This window comes from Amblyomma maculatum, chromosome 6 (genome assembly GCF_055883805.1).
Source record: "Amblyomma maculatum isolate TAMU_Amacu chromosome 6, ASM5588380v1, whole genome shotgun sequence".
Taxonomy (NCBI): Eukaryota; Metazoa; Arthropoda; class Arachnida; order Ixodida; family Ixodidae; genus Amblyomma; species Amblyomma maculatum.
The window spans coordinates 6,182,224-6,194,790 of NC_139349.1; the positions used below are offsets into that span (position 1 = coordinate 6,182,224).

Here is a 12,567-nt window from a genome sequence, read left to right on the forward strand (position 1 = left end):
AATTATACAGAAACATTGTGCCAAACCCTGTAAAAGTCTCATGGAGAGAACACCGTGTGTTTGATGAAGTGTACATTAAGAAAGGTGGTACTCTGTAAATAAATAACAGGCAGTTTAGCGTGATTAGGTAAAATGTTAATTAGTTGCACTACCATGTCGGGTTGCCCTCCAGTTTCGGTTTAGGTTAGGGGTCGGTTTTCGCTGTGAAGCAAGCTTCAGAATACGATAGATGCAATCGCTAATTGGGGACCTTAGTGCCAGTGCATAAGAAAATTTGGGGAACGCTTAACGCACCTTAAAGGGCCACTGTCCAGGGAAGGCCCTTTTAAGCAAAGGAGCCCAGTGTTTCGATCAGGTACCGGAGATAGTCTGTGCAAAATGCTACAGTGACACGCGCGCCGCAAAGCATCGAAAATACAATTCAAAGCTCTCTCATGCTCTCCTCCGGGAAGCCAGCTTCCCCGTTTCCTGCGCTGGCCCGACGGGCCACAGCAATGACGTACGTACCGCGAACGATGTCCATTGGTCCGTCTCGCTGACTGACGGGAGAAGGATGGGTGTCTACCGCTCGCAGCGCGCTTTTCCCTCTCCACAGCCAGACTGAATCCAGCGGCGCGCGCTTCCTCGACCGTTTTTGTTTTTTTTTGTTTTTTTCGCGCTCGCGGAGAGCCACGCCCTACCTCCCGCCAAACGCAGAGGAGGAAGGGGAATTTGTATTGCGGAGGCTAGACGACCTCGGGTAGGAGAGTGAAAAACCTTTGCGAGGGAACGGAAGGAGAGAGGCATGACAGAATCGGGTGATTGCGGTGGCTGTAACTGCGTTATTAGTTACTCTTTTCAAAAACATTTTGCGGCCTTGCGTTCTAAGGGCGAAGTCTCACAGTCACCGGGGAGGAAAATATTTTCGGCCGGAGGGTGGACAGTGGGCCTTTAAGAGGGCAACAGTGGTGTGTAGTTGATGAAGGCGACATGGCAAGCACAGGTCGAACGACCGGCCGTTAAACACACGTAATTTTCGGCTGAGACGACGTCTAATGCAGCTAGTTGCCAGCGAAGCTGATCCATCCGTGTCGCCGCGGAATCGAAACCCAATAACGGCAATAAAGTGATTTGCTTTATATTTGATTTCAAGGTTACCAAGGAGGACCAGGCAAATAAAACAGCGGCGAAATTGCTGCTGACTACGGGTTCTCGTGCTAGTGCACTAAAATATAAAGCCTCTGAAGCAATGCACACTTCATCTCAAAAAATAAGTGAGTTTTTATCATTGGCTGATTGTTAAGGAGGAGGTTTACTCGTGCCCCCATGCTTTTTCGAAGACCAACTACTCTGGTAAAACATAGATGCGCTCATATGTACTAGCGACACTGATTTCAATAAAAACTGTCATACGCAAACCAGGACAACGTAAATGGAAACTGCTGTGCCGTGCGTGAACATTAGCTGCCGCAACCGTGCAAACCGGCATAAACTCAAAGGTCGTTTTCAAACTGCGGTTACAGATATTTCGAACATGTCCATCTTAATTCATTTTTACTAGTTATTGGTCATGTCTAGAAGAGAAACAATATGGAATTGTTTCAGTGCATCAGAACCTGATTTATAACCCTCTTCGGCAAACATTCACTAAGCACTAACCCTTCAAACGTCACGCCTGTAAATCATGCTTTCCTGCACATGTACAAATATAGTGGAAAAGTCCACTTTACGCTGCACGAAGTCAGTCTACTGAGCAAGTGTTTACTCCTAGGGCCCCGCTGCTACCGGCAGCAGTAGAAATCCCCCCCTCCTCTCCCGCCTCTCCATTGGACAGGAGTGCCATATCTCAAGAAAGAGGAAGTCAAGAAAATTTTGAGGGGACGCCCTGAGACGTATGCAGATCGAAAATGAATGTTGCTGTGCTAGTCCATGATCGTTCATGGTAAGAGTGCGACGCCCAAAAGAAAACCACACCGCAATGGCGGACCGAACAATGCATCTTTCGCAACTAAGTTTTCCAGACTAAATACTGCTCTCACTAATCGTGCATGCGACGCTATAATAACACATCGGGGCTAGAGTAAAGCGCCATTAACCACTAGAAACTTGCTGTGCGTCCGTCCGCTTGAAGCGGTGCAGAGACCACGACCGCTATCAGCTCCTGCGGTGGCCAATAGCGAAGTGAGCAGGGAACGAAACCTACCTTCGGGCAGCGGGTGGATGGTGACGGATGTGCTGAGCCGGCCACCGCCCAGGCTCACCAGGTGAGGCTTCTCCTGCTGCAGCCGGACCGCGTGGTTCGTCTCGATCACCTCCAAGCCGTTCTGCGTATGCCAGCTAAGTATTAGTTTCTTGCTGGCTGGCGAAGCAAAAACAAGTGGTCAGACAGCGCCGTGTACGTTTAGCGGCAATGACGCAAATGGAATACGAACGAAGCAAACGCTTCGTCTCGCTCGTTTCGTCCGTTTTGCAAGCATCGGGTAAGGCCTTGGTATATACAGCTGCACACTGCTAATTTATGCCTTCATTTTGTAACTGGTTCGGTTCGATTTGTTGGGTTTAACGTCCCAAAGCGAATCAGGCTACGAGAGACGCAGTAGCGGAAGACTCCTGAAATTTCGACTCCGTAGGATTCTTCAACGTGCTCTGACATCGCACATCACATGGGCGCCTTGTTTTTCGCCTCCATCGAAAAGCGGCCGCAGAAGCCGGGATTCGATCCCGCATCCTTAGGCACAGCAGTCGAGCTCCCTAACCTCTGCACCACCCCGGTGGGGTCTTATTTTGTAATTTCTGTGACTCCCACGTAACCGTGTGTATATCTGCGCGTGCGTGCGTGCGTGCGTGCGTGCGTGTGTGCGTGAGAGAGAGAGAGTTTTTTTGTTTTTTTTTTTACTTTACTCAATTGCTTCCACCATCTATTTATACTTCACATTAAAAAGAAAACATCCCATATTGTTTAATTCATTTCTGTCACTGGCTATTGCCTTCAGATTAGCTTAATGGGGGTTTCGAATCTGATGGCCTTGACGTCATACGTAGCGTAAGCGGATTGTCACGCAGCTCCCACTCTTCCCACTAGATCACGTTCTACATTACATTCGCGATAACAAAGGACGTTCCACGTCCGCTACTGTGGAAGAGGGTAGCAATAGCGAACACTCTCAAGGATAGGTTACGCGCAACAAAAATGCCCAGGAAAGTGGAAGATTAAAAAGGCGTCACCGTAGCTCAGTGGTAGAGCTCTGGACGCGAAATTAGGAGGTCGTGGGGTCGAATCCCAACGACAGCATGTGGTTGCTCTTTCTACTACTTTCTAAAAGTTTCGAAATTTAAAAAATCCCGCCGCGGTGGTGCAGTGGTTATGGCGCTCGATTGTTGTGCCCAAGGATGCGGGATCGATTCCCGACCGCAGCAGCCGCTTTTCGATTGAAGCGAAAAGCAAGACGCCCCGTGCGCTGTGCGATGTCAGTGCACGTTGAAGAACACCAGGAGGCCCAAATTTCCGGAGCCCTCCACTGCGGCATCTCATAGCCCGAGTTGCTTTGGAACGTTAAACCCTATAATTTAAATAAAAGCTTTAAAGAAAGGGTAACTGACTTTATATTAATTTTAGCCCTGGGGCTATATTGGGGACCACTTCGAATACCAGGTTAGTCGGAGAAGCCTTCTATTAGTTCCCTGATTAACTAGATACGTTATTAACTTGTTTTCATTTTCATTTCAGGGGCCATGTCTTATTTGCAGAATTGAAGCACGTCCTCCAAATAGTATAGGCGCGCAATATGAGACCCACAAATGTGATCCTGATAGGAGCGCCAGCGGCGCGTCCGGCGTAGATCGCTGGGCACTTTGAGGCCGACTCTGAAAGCCCAACGAATCCGCTCCTTGAATACTAAAGCGGCGTTTATCAGCGAGGATCGAAACGAAATGGACAACGAACTGCCGCGCGCCCATCTGGCTATCCAGGTGTGACGAAATCTTCAGGTAGAGCGATCTACGACACACGCGCTGTGTTACTGTGTGAAGCTTGCTATGTATACGGGTGTGTTCAGATAAGAACGATAATTGAGGTCCCATGACCATTTTTTGTTTTCAATTAAATTTTTATATGTGGTGGTGGGAAAATGTCTCGACACAAAGGAATTAACCTTAGTTTTGCAAGATATGCAGTAGATTTCTCGGGGGAAAATCGTATGTCACTAAAGGTGGAAAACGCCGTTTTTGCCATTTCAAAAAGTTGCAAGTTTGGAGCCCGGTTGCATACACACTAAACATTTCTCGTGAATTATTTTCTTAGCGAATAAGTTTACGCAACTTTTACTAATAAAAACACTAAAAAGAAAGCGTTTTGATGCAATATGTGTTTTATTGAAAAATCGTGAACTCTGATTCAGGAGCAGCGCGCTGCACAAAAGTCAATTTTCAGCCCTTTATTCGGGCATATGATGCTCCTAAATTTCCGCTGAAACATTTTGCCTGCAATATGGAGGTTATATTCTCTATTTCAAGCAAAAGTGCAGTTGTAAGACTGTAAAATTGTTTTCCATGGCGCTTCAAAATCTGTTGAGGCTTTTTCTTTTTCTTTTTTTTTAATTCGTCAGAATAATCCCACACGTCTCGTAATTATAACGCGCTGAAAACGTGTTGCATTATACTGTTTAAAATTATAAAAATAAATACGAACTCAAGCTCATGATTGAATTCCTATTTTTTTAGACGATACTTCCGATGTACTGCTAAATGAATGTTGAACATATTTTTCTGGGTTATTTCATACTTTGTACTAAATATGCTGTCTTCCCCGTTAATTAAGACAGGAGTTTATTGTGTTTTAGTGTTATAACTAATTTACTGCCGCCGTTTGACTCTTTTCTTTTTGACCTTTTATGATCTATTTAACCGCCCTCCGATAATGCCCAACGGACGCTAACGGTATTTGTAACAAATAAAATAACATCATCATTAATATTACCCAATGAACCATCCCTGTAGAACCACCAACCAACCCTACGTACGACATCATCACACCACCATAAAACGCCTCTAAAATTATTCCAAAACGTTTCTTAGAGCTCCATAGAGAAAGGGAACCTCAAGTGAAGCCCTGCTCGTGCAACAACCTGTGAGAAAAGTGTGCCAGAAATTACGTGATTTTTTCAGTCTGGAGAGGCCATCTTGTCCGGGCACCAGCTTATCAACGGAGCCGCTTTTTACGGACGGGCGCAGCATGCACTACAGGAGCGCAGCATATGCGTTCTTTCGCTAACTGCTCGAGCTGCTGCCGTTGGTAGTGCTCACAGGCTCATGCCATTCCGAAGATTGCCGCAATTCAGGGTAAAGCTGTCTTAGTCATAGCAGTTATAGGCTTTGTGCATCGTGCACTAACTAGACGCACTCGACGTTTGTCATCACGGATTTTACGACAATCGCTCGCGCCTTCGACGCTGGAAATGACCGCTGTTCACTCAGTGACCTTCGCGCGATTCAATATGGCGTGCGCTGCAGAGCGATTGCCCACGTTTAGTGCGGATGTTCTGCCTTGTAAGGTTACATACAGACAGGAGAGGCACAGAAAAAGCTGTAAGGTACAGCTTGACAAAGCCCCCTTTCGCTTGGCGGCGGTTTGCAGGAAGGTTTACAAAGGCTTACAAAATAATTTCAGAGATACTGAGTGCGCGGTACAAGTAGGGGGTAGAATTGTTAGAGAGGTAAACTATTTAAGGAGACGAAAGTGGATGGAGCTAGCACAGCACCGGGTTAATTTGAGTAAAATGGGAGAGGTCATCGCCCTACAGTTGATATAGTCCGGCTGATGATGGGAGATGTTGGCCGGAATGATTAAAATCTGGCCCGCTACTCTGCATTGGGAAAGGGGAGAAGAAAGAGGATCATGATGGGTGACGATGTGGGAGAAAGCATATGAAAATAAACACGGCAACTTCCTTTACAATCGCGAATCAAGTCCGGTGGCGCACAAAAACGGCAAAGAGCCTGGACAACCTTCCCTTTGTCCTGCGCCCAGCAGCAGTTCCTCCGACAGAGGCCTCCAAACGCTTCAAGGAAACGGCTAGCACATTTCTTTCACGCGCATAAACTGGGCATTCCAGTAATATATGGTCCACAGTCTCTCGGGGATGCCACAAGGTGAACATTCCGGAGAGTCCATCCGTCCAATTAAATGCAAGTATCTGCGCGTGCAAGCCACGTTTAAACGAAGTTTATGTAGCAAGCATGCATGGTGACGCGGAATTTCACGCTGAAGATAAAACGTCAATGTTCGATCTAGCCTCCTTAGACGAATGTGTCGGGCGTCTGGCTGGGCCCAGTAAGCTGCTGTAGCATTCTTCATACAACTCGTAAGAGGACATGTCGTATCCGCTCTTGAAAAAGGCGCAACTGTTTGGAGGCCATTGGTGAGGGCATTTTTTGCTTCAACATCGGCCTGTTCATTTCCATGGATCCCGCAGTGGACAGGTATCCATTGAAGCATTATCATGTGGCCTTGCAGTCCGGCAGCTGAAAGGAGCTCCATAATGTTTAGTGCCAGAGACTGATAGACGGTATGGCGTAAGAAATTTTCCAAAATTTGCAATGCAGTATTTGAGTCCGTGAATATACACCACTTCTGAGGTGGTTCCCTGGAGTTTCAACTGCACTTGAGGGGCGAATAACGCGTGACTACGATAAACAGGGTGACCCCAGCGAATTTCACCAAATAAAGCCTGCCTCCTATATAGCAGCACATCTCCACTGGCGCAAAATGGTGCGGGCAAAAGAAACACTGCTCATCGTAGCCAGCCGCCGCAGGAAGTGAAAGTGAAGACTCCATCTATAACGCATAATCGCAGTTATGCGATAACCGCCTTATTCAGCGGATGCTAAATTATGCTCAAGACTCCTTTCGACGGCGAGGACGACACGAAGACGACGCAGTCAAATGCAATAACTGAAACTGTCTCGCTCAAATGTTGCTCGGTTACTATATATTTACTATTATCTTTCCGCGCATGAATACCCGCCAAAAATCGAGCGCTGTTTGCGCCAGCGTCTCTCTACACCGGCTTCTAAACTGGATTTGAATTGTGCGAGAAGGAAAAAAACAGAAATTCTGGCTTGAAAAAAATGTGGGCCCCTCCTCTCGTCCACGTATACACCGCCCTCTCAAACTAGAGTACGGCTGTGTGGCACAATACACTGTCGTGTGAAGCGCTGGCTAGGTAACGCCGCGTCCTTAGCGAAGGTCGTAAACCGCGTCCTCGATTGCCGACTTTCCATTGAGCATTCATTCCACGTAACAGCTTGTGCATGCTCGCGGCGAGCACCACCGGCGTTTATACTCATGATGACGCCGGCACACCATGCTCGCCACGCTAGTCTAACCAGCAACCGCTGCAAAAGCCGGCCCGCTGGAGACCGACCACGGAAGCCAAAAAAAATGGAACAAGCGCGCGTTGGCCGAGCAGCAGCAAACCGCACTTGGGACCCGACAGAATCGCTTCCTGCCGCCGCAAGTTTCGTAATGAGCGCTAACCGCCGACTGCCCCAGTTGTACAATCCTTGAAGCGCCTCTCTTTTAACGCATGCCCTAACCCGTTATACTGCTGTCGCTGCTTCTCAGGGTCTCGGGTTTCGCAGAGACGTCCCGAGGCCGCTTCAAGAGGACCCACTTGACGAGCTCGTTTCCCTCGGTCCTTCAGAGCGCCACTCGTGTTGTCCTTGCAGGCACAGCTGCGCCACATTCTCGCCCCGTTTCCTTCGCACTGCGGCGTCGTGCACGTTTCAGAAACGCACAGGCTGGCACGTTTGTTGAGTGCATATAGCGCCACGATTAAGCAGTGGCACTGGTTCCACGATGGACAGCTGCTGAAGTGAAACAGTTTGCGCAGTGCGGAATCTTGAGCACCATCCGCAAAACACACAGGAAGAGAAGAAGGGAAAGACAGCGAAATGATAAAGAGCTAGGCATAAGAAAGAGTGCCTTCTACGCCGTACTGAAGAAGGCATAATGCACACACATCCACTCTAGCTGCAGGCACGAGTGTCATAGAAAGCCTTAAAACGCGTCTCGGTGGCAGGTGTGCAAGGAAGGCGCGAAGTGAAAGAAAATGATGTGGTAGTCTAATTATAGAGGGAGAAAAGATATAATTCCGCGCCTTGAATTAGCTAAGTATGAACGCAGGCGCGACCACTACGCCTGTCAGGCGGTTAGCCACAGCTGCAACTGTGGTAAACCAGCGAACTCTGGACGTGCTCCCTGGTGCGTTCTCGCTCCATGGCGCACAGCGCAGTCTCTGTAGGATTGGGCGCACACGTGACAGATTCGTGCATAAAAAAAAGAAAGCATGGATACCTTGGGCGTCCTGGAGCGCTCGTTTGAGGCGTGGTAGCTTCCGTTGAGGTGATGCGGTGAGCTGTAGAGGTCCGACGAATTGAGCAACCTGACAGACGCCATTGTCACGAGCTCCAGATTGGCGTCAGCAACATAGTAACCTCATCTGCGAACAGGAAAGAGGTAACTCATTGAGGATGCGTGTGGGTTTTCAAAATACGATTTGGTATACTAGGGTTAAACTGTGACGGCAAGATGACGTCCATACGAGTCAATAGGGCGTCTCGGCATGAAACCGCAGTTATGCATCAGTGCGATTAAAGCAGCCAGTAAGTATAACAGGCTAACGTATAGGCTATAGTATGCCTCCAAATGCAAGTGCCGGCATTTAGGGAGGTCTCAACCACTAGTTCGGAAGGAGGGCATTTTGTTGATTAGAAATGTGTAGATCTCTGGCATGGCCATGGTATTTCTAAAATTCAACCTTAACGTCTGCTGCTTATGTCGAAACGCGGACAGGAGTAAACGCGGTCAAATAATACGTAGCAATCAAACCCACTTATAACAGTACTGAAATACTCAGCAAATGTCACAGTTTTTACAACGACAAACCTCGGAACTCTCAAGGGCAGGAAAGTAGCTCACAGTGTTGATTTCTCTGCAGGAAAACATCTACATGGATCCGCTTTAACCGGCTGGAGGCATATTTCGCTCAATTTCCCTCCTGGTTGCCTAAATAAGGCTCGGTATCTGTCTCACTTCTTGGTGGGCCTTCGCACTTAAAATGAACGGCATACTATTGTACAGCCAAATAGTTAACTGACGTGTGTGACGTCCGCATTTTCTGTGATTCAGTGCGTTACAGAGAAGCTAACCTGCGAAAAGTCCAAGTATAAGCAAAGGCCAAGACGTACATTATTATTGACCTTCTGGCAAGTTTTATCCGCACTAAGGCGCAGGAGCACAGAAAAGGCGGCCGCCATGCGCACGCCAGTTAAATATTTGGGTGGCTGTACATAAGTCGTCATTTTGAATCCTTACTAGCAAACGGATGCTAAATGGGAAGCGGAATGGTGTGACACCACTCTGAAAGCACCAGGAAGGACGTTTGAGCCACAATTTTCCCACAAAATCACACGAGTTTTTTTTTTTTTTTTTTTTTTTTTTTTTTTTTTTTTAATGCTTGGTTACAGCAAGCCGACGCCTGTTTGACCGACCAAACTGCATACTCTTGGCGTAAAACCAAATAAATATGAAGGAGGATAACCGAACAAGAGCTGAGGGGGAACCTCAGTTCGACAAAGGGACTTGTCTTCGTGTCTTGTCTGTGAAATTTGTACCAGTCTCTCAATGCCAAAAATTGGTGGCACGAAAAGGCGCTGCTAAAAGCACTTTCGCGGCTGCTTTTAAAAGGAGATTTAAGGGTCCTCCTAATTTTTTTCCGGCGACAAAATCGAAATTTTCGTTTAGTAGCTGTTATTCTCGGCGCGCGGTATGCGACAAGTGACATCCTGAAAATATGCCTTCGGAAAATAATGACTACCATTGTCGCAGCATTGTCACGATAAAGACAAATGCCGAGTTGGTATAGTAAAACAGTTTTCTTTTCTTCCGTTCTTACCTACTTCCACGCGACAGGCTGATCGCGACTATAACAAGGGCGTGTCAGAATCTTATCCAATGCCGAGGGGATGATAGTAATTGGAACTGGGGTGGAATCATATTACTTTACCTCAACCGATGCGGCCAAGGGCAGCTGATTCTTCCCTAACGCGGGCATCCCAAAAGCGGGCCTAGAACCTCAACAGAAATCACCTGTCTTCGCCATTGGAGACGCCCAGTTTAAGAAATTCACCGAACAGCAGAAACAGGAAACACAAGAAAGTGAACAAAAATAGAGTTCAGCTCCAAGAAAATCAATTTCAAAAAATAAAGTTTCGGAAAAAGCGATTGCGCCACACAACGAGCGCCAGTTTTCCAAGAGGATAGCCACAAAAGAAAAATGATTTGAGAAAGGTGGATGAGGAGGCAGAGAGAACACGTCGCGCGTTCTCTCCTTTCATTTCTACGCAGATATACCCAGCCTTAAATGAGGAACGAGGTATGCCACAGGGGGCAACTCGCAAAAAGCAAGGGCGGCACAGAGTAGAGAGGCCAGCCGGGCATAATCTTTGCTCTATTTTATTTCTAACGTCCTTTCATATCCCACGCGCGGCATGGTCACATGACCAGAAAGGCGGCACAAAAGAAGGCAGGTTCAAGAACGAGACCTCGAGGAGCAGACCGGCGCAAATACCCCGAAGGATAGAGCCAGGCGTCACAAAAGGCCGCTTCCGAGAGCGCCCTTCCAGAAGAAGCGCGGCTTCCTGAAAATAACCGTCGTTACATCTCGCCCGCTCCCCCTCCTTCTCCTCATCCTCCTCGTTCAATGCTGCCTGTTTTCCAGCGAAAGCACGCACTTAATGCACGCGGCAACCACGCCGGCCCGGCAGATTTCACTGACAGAGGCGGTGCGCGAGTTTGGACCGTTCGATAAGAAGGTGGACCGGAGGGGGGAACGCGTATAAGCTCCCCCAATTACGGGCGTCTTCTTCTTTGACCGGACTGCAGCGACGGGCAGACACAGAAAAAATAAAGAAATATATGTGAACGGCGCGGAAGGAAGAGCAAATTAAACGATGCCGCCGCCCGGAGCAAGAAGTGCGGCGCACGACCACGCAGTCCAGCCGCGAGTTTCGTGCAGCAGCGGCGAAAACCCAAGCCGCGCTGAGACAAGCCGCTTCTGACGTCTCCAGGCGAGGACACAGAGGAGGAGTGTCGATCGCTGGCAAGGTCTAGCCGTCAGGCGAGCGACAGAAACCGCCTAGAAAAGGAAATCGCTGCCAAAAGCGACTTGACTGCAACGCCAGCAGTTCCACTACGCGAGTCAGCTCTTCATGAACGATGGCTCGCAGCCGCCGGCATGTGGCAGAATTTTCAATCAGAATTGGCTGAGAGGCACTTTAGTCAGGGTTGACATGTCGTCCAACAAGAGTTCTCCAATACCTTCTTTTCCCCGCGCCGGATAGCTAAAAAGGTCTCATTAAGACAGCCATCGAAGGCCTAAGTACGAGATAATTAGATTTTAAAAATCTCCTTCGTTATTTCGTGCTTCTCAAAACTACAGAAAAATAAACAAACATCTAAACTTTTATAAAAAGCGCTTGAGGGAGCCATAATCTAGGCTCCCCCCTCTCCTCCTACCACGCTCTGTGGCGCTGCACGGAATAAAATCAGGGAGCCAAAAGGCACTTCAAAGCGAGGCCGAACTGTTTCTATAATAGCAATAATTCATCATCATCATCATCAGCAGCAGCAGCAGTCTGACTATACCTACTGCAGGGCGAAGGCCTCTCCCATATTTCTCCACTTAACCCGGTTCTGTGCTAGCTGCATCCACTTGACCCTCGCGAACTTCTTAACCTCATCCGCCCGCCTAACTTTCTGCCGCCCCCTGCTACGCTTTCCTTCCCTTGGATTCCAGTTTGTTACCCTAAGCGACCATCGGTTATCCTCTCTTCGCAATACATGTCCTGCCCGTGCCCATTTCTTCTTCTTAATTTCCACTGGAATGTCGGTAACTTGAGTTATTTCTCTGACCCACTCTGCACGCTTCCTATCTCTTAATGTTACCCCTACCATTTTTCGTTCCATAGCCCTCTGGGTTGTCCTCACCTTAAGTAGAACTCTCTTGGTTAGCCTCCACGTTTCAGCCCCATAGGTGAGTACAGGTAAGATGCAACTGTTGTATACTTTCCTCTTGAGCGATACCGGTAAGCTGCTAGTTATAATTTGCGAGTGCTTGCCAAATGCGCTACAAATAACTCCCGCGAATAACAAGCAGCGAAGAACGACCGGCTTTATGCGCGGCCTGCTCTCCTGGGCCGCACGTGGTGACGTGGCAGTCGCAAACGCCGTGATCGTCGGAGGACGCTTACGCGGACTGAATTTCGCAAGCCACGGGGTGAAAGATGATTGAATATGGACGTTTCCAGCCGTCATGGAGATGCATGAATTTTTTTTTTTTAATGCTCATTGCATTTTGACGAGAGAATCAATGGAGGTGCTTATCCCGATGCTAGTCAAAATGAAATATAAGTTAGGTTATAATGATCTGTTGCTCTATGGTTATATGTCTATCTTCAAGCATGGACCTTTTAGAAAAAAATTTGAATGCTACTTTTTACTGTCAGTTGAAATAACTCTACGACTGTCAT

General features: G+C 47.9%; 1 protein-coding gene across 4 annotated transcripts in view; it reads right to left on the bottom strand.

Moving 5' to 3' along the window:
• LOC146184976 (uncharacterized) overlaps positions 1-12,567 on the bottom strand; it is a 591,446-nt gene that overhangs the window by 483,189 nt on the left and 95,690 nt on the right. For all 4 annotated transcript variants that reach the window (XM_084605926.1, XM_084605923.1, XM_084605924.1 and 1 more), the window contains 2 exons: positions 8,333-8,477; positions 2,183-2,303 (listed from right to left, as the gene is read on the bottom strand). In XM_084605926.1, the coding sequence (XP_084462052.1) occupies positions 2,183-2,303; positions 8,333-8,434 (223 nt within the window). In that variant the 5' untranslated portion in view covers positions 8,435-8,477. The remainder of the gene's footprint in view (positions 1-2,182; positions 2,304-8,332; positions 8,478-12,567) is intronic.